Here is a 4,122-nt window from a genome sequence, read left to right as displayed (position 1 = left end):
ATGGGAACAGAAGTAGAGTTTGCTCACTGTGGAGTTCCCAGTGATTCCAACCTCGTGGTCAGAGACAGTGTAGAGAACACTGGTATAGGACTCCCAGGGGTTTAGCTGTGACTGAATCTTTAGAAGGTCCTAATCTATAAGAATCTCCTCAAGGAGGGGGCAACAATGCTTGATAGGAAATGTACTCATTACCTTGCTCATGTAACCGTACCCCCTCTGTACAGTATTTTTGCAATAAAAATGTATTAAAAAAGAATCTCTTCAAAAGAAAGCAAAGTGATAAAAAAAAAACCCTTATTGGTACCTGTAACTGCTGCGGAACATGGATTGGTACTCGATGGCTATCAGCATGAGGTTCATCTTCACATAGCAGAGTCTAGGAAGGAAGACAAGGACTTGTTAGCAGAGGTAGATGAGCATGGCTAGCTTATGTGATCATAACCAATCCTTAGTGTTCCACATGGAGGAGAAAACCATCTCAGCAGAGGAAGGAAGTCCCCTATACAGATCTCTACTGGTAAAGTGAAGACAACGCTTAGTCAGGGGACCACTGAGACAGAGGTGAGATTGTCCTGTGTGCACTAAACACTGATAGGTTTCAGAGCCTCTGAATGCTTCATTCCCACACACCAGCTTGTGTGACAGACTCCAGCCTACAGGGAGCCTTCATGAGTGCTACAGTGGTACACACAGGGAACTATTTCACTTGACTTACCTGGAAGCCTCAGGAAAACTCATTCCAGCAAAGTCATCTGAGAGTCGCTGAGTCAAAATTTTGTTCTTTAGGCCACTTAAGAAATATTTTTGCCAGGGAAGCTTAGGAGTAACCTGGAATGCACAATCACACTCATGGAGTACATAGCCATGGCATATGGGCTGCTATGATACAAGTTGTATATTCTGCTAAGCAGCAAGGTGCTTGCATTTAGTCATAGAAAGGAGATTTGGTTTATTGTGAATTGAAGAAAAATTGTGGAAGAACTAAAACTCAACTGTTTTCACCAAAGAGTTCAGGATAAGGATGCCTCCTGATTTAGTTTCTCCCCAGATGGTATCAAAGTCTCCTTTGAAATTAAACTTCCTCTCTCTTGTCCACTCCTAACTTCAGGGTACAAGCCCATTTTTCCAGTCAGTAATGACAAGATGGGAGGGATAATGTGGAATCTAAGTTGTCATCTTTTCAATGCATGGAGTCCTGGAGGAGTCCTAGCCTGTGTGTAAGACTCTGCTGGAGTCCTGGAGGAGTCCCAGCCTGTGTGTAAGACTCTGCCCCCTTCTCCCACATGCACCATGAGAACCAATCCCAAACAGACTGCCTTGGGAAGCATGGCAGTCTCTTCAAAAGCCGGATTACAGGCAAAAGTCTGAAATTTCTGAATTTTCTCAAGCATTGTCTCTGGGATGTGGGATAAGTTATAGGAAAGAGGTGGATTTGTAAAGTGTCCTAGGAACTCATACTATGATTTGGGAGTTTCCCTGATTAAAAGAGAAAAAAAGTGTTGAAGAATCTAATAGGGGAGATTCTGGGTAGATATTCAACAGCAAAGACATAGCATATAGTGGTAAGAGGGTAGACTAGAATAATTCTTATTGTGCTGTCATCAACTTTCTATACAACCCAGTTTGTTAGCTAACCAGCTCACCAACCCACAGTGGAGATAATACCTTCAGTATTGGGAAGGTATTTCCCTCTTACCTTCAGAATGAGGGAAAATGCAACACACACTAAACACTAAATCCATCATCACTGTTGTGTCTATTATACAGACTTAGCCAAAAATAATCTGGAAATCAGATTTCTGATTGGTAAAATTATATGTTTATTATTCTAATTATTATTTTGTATTTTATTTATATTTATAACTATATTTATATAACTTTATATTCATATGTTTATGACTATATTTATAATATGACTTCTCTATTATTTAGATAACTTTTGTTTATATTTTTTATGTTCAGTAAGCCAAAGTGCTTCCAAATTTAGGAATCTATTTACATTTATAACATTCTGGAGTACAGGTAGGAAGCAGAGTTATAATTTTTATTATATAGGTAAGTACTGCATGAATAAGACAAATGACTTCTTCAAGGCCAGTAAAGTACCTATAATTTAAATCTAAATCCCCTGTGGACTCAAGTGAAAATCAAATCCCATTTCTTGGAGACTTCTTGTTTTCCTCATCTTTCTCTTCCCATTTCTGAGCCTGATATGAAGGATGCTTAATTTGAGTAAGAGCAAAGCATGAACATCAGTTTCCACAGTTACCTTTTTGTTTTGCTCAATAAATAGAGATGTAAGTAAAGTACATAAGCCGGGTACCGAACAACCTTGTGCAATAAATCCAAGCTTTAATTCAGCAAAGCAGATGATGTTGTCCCCAGCACTCCAGTTCCAGTTGGGAATCTTGGGCAGGAAAACCTGGTTTATGGTAGAAAGCAGATCAAATGCTAAGAATGCACAGGCTTCAAGCAAGTTCTTTTGGATGAATGTCTACTTGGAATCATTACTCTCCATTCTTGAGACTTAAAAGGGAGCCTAGGCCAACAAATTCAGCATTTGAAAATGGCTAATGTTCAGCTGCTTGCAGTTTTTAAAATCAATAGAGCTAGAGTTGTCAAATCAGGTCAGATGGCTTAAACCATGAGGCCTGACCCTAATTTTAACCTTATTAAGTGGACAACTTTATGATACTACAGATTTCACCTATAGTAGCAAATCTTTTTAATCTGTAGACCAATTAACAAATAACCAGGTTCATCTCATGCCTTAGATTTAGATGCAGATGCAGAGAAGGAGACAGGACATGCTGGTATGTTACCATACCTTGTTATGGGAATGAAGAATCTGGATGATGATTCTTGTCTTGGGGTAATAGTTCTTGATAGATAGCACTCTGTATAAGCCACAAATATACTCATTAATGATATGCTATATTGGATGTGTCATGCAATTAAATTGATGTGCGGATAAGCATGGGAAAGATAGCATAGCATTGTTATGTTGCTTTCTAAAAATGTTCTGAGGAGAATATATACTGTAAAGAAGGGCATACATGCCAGAAACCAGTGATTCACTCCTGTAATCATAGCTACTAAGCAGGCTGAGATCTGAGGATTGCAGTTCAAAGCCAGCCCGGGCAGGAAAGTCCATGTGACTCTTAACTCCAGTTAACCACTAGAAAAGTGGCTCAAGCGGTAGAGCGCTCACCTTGAGCTGAAGAGCTGAGGGACAGAGCCCAAGCCCAGAGTTCAAGCCCCACGACCGACAAATAAATAAATAAATAAATAAATAAATAAGAAGGGCATACATGCAAAGAGCAACAATGTGGTTTCTCCAAAACCACATCTACAGAAAGGTCAGCTTTTGATATTAGAAGACTTTGTTTTTCTGGAACCAGTTCACAAGAAGGAAATAAAACAGTTTCACAAGTCTTAGCCTTCATACCTAAAAGTGATAATCACCAAAAATTAGAGTTTTAATTCCTGTCTATAGCTTGAAACAGCTCATAGAATGTCTAATTCATCTTCTTCATCTTATGAATTAATCAACAAGGATTGATCTCCAATGCACTGTGCTCTGAGTAGTGCCAGTTCGTCATGGTTTCTTGCTACATGTCAAGATTTCAGCTGGGGTCTGGGGATGTGGCTTAGTGGTAGAGTGCTTGCCAAGCAGGCATAAAGCCTTGGGTTTGATTCCTCAGTACCACATACACAGAAAAAGCTGGAAATTGTGCTGTAGTTCAACTGGTAGAGTGCTAGCCTTGAGCAAAAGCAGCTCAGAGTCAGTATTCAGGCCCTAAGTTCAAGCCTCAGGATTGGCAAAAAATAAAGACATTCAGCTGTACATATTTATTTTGTTCTGGGGAAAGTCGGTTCATCTGACCAAGGCATAATACCATTACCACCACAGTCCTATTTGAATCTCTGTTGTCATAACTTGAGTTCCTTCTCACAGATACTTCCCATTGAAAACTGGACAACTTTTCAGTTGTCACAAGCACATCTTGTCAAACCAGGCATAATCTTTCACTACTACTCAAAAAACTCCGTGCCCCACCCCATCCATCAACAAAATTTACTAAGAGCCACAAATGGCATCTTTGCTTTTTTTTTTTTTTT

The 4,122-nt window shown here is 39.4% G+C and overlaps 1 protein-coding gene across 1 annotated transcript in view; it reads right to left on the bottom strand.

Annotated features, from left to right (window-relative positions):
- The window catches only part of Kcnu1 (potassium channel, subfamily U, member 1), a 171,084-nt gene that overhangs the window by 116,779 nt on the left and 50,183 nt on the right, over window positions 1-4,122 (bottom strand). Inside the window, exons 11-14 of the mRNA XM_013024211.1 lie at window positions 2,828-2,897; window positions 2,270-2,422; window positions 716-828; window positions 305-376 (exon numbers count right to left, since the gene is read on the bottom strand). Of these exons, the coding sequence (XP_012879665.1) occupies window positions 305-376; window positions 716-828; window positions 2,270-2,422; window positions 2,828-2,897 (408 nt within the window). The remainder of the gene's footprint in view (window positions 1-304; window positions 377-715; window positions 829-2,269; window positions 2,423-2,827; window positions 2,898-4,122) is intronic.

This window comes from Dipodomys ordii, unplaced genomic scaffold (genome assembly GCF_000151885.1).
Source record: "Dipodomys ordii isolate 6190 unplaced genomic scaffold, Dord_2.0 Scaffold4, whole genome shotgun sequence".
NCBI classification, from domain to species: domain Eukaryota; kingdom Metazoa; phylum Chordata; class Mammalia; order Rodentia; family Heteromyidae; genus Dipodomys; species Dipodomys ordii.
The sequence above is the reverse complement of the archived record's forward strand: the minus strand, read 5'-3'. Positions and strand labels throughout refer to the sequence as shown.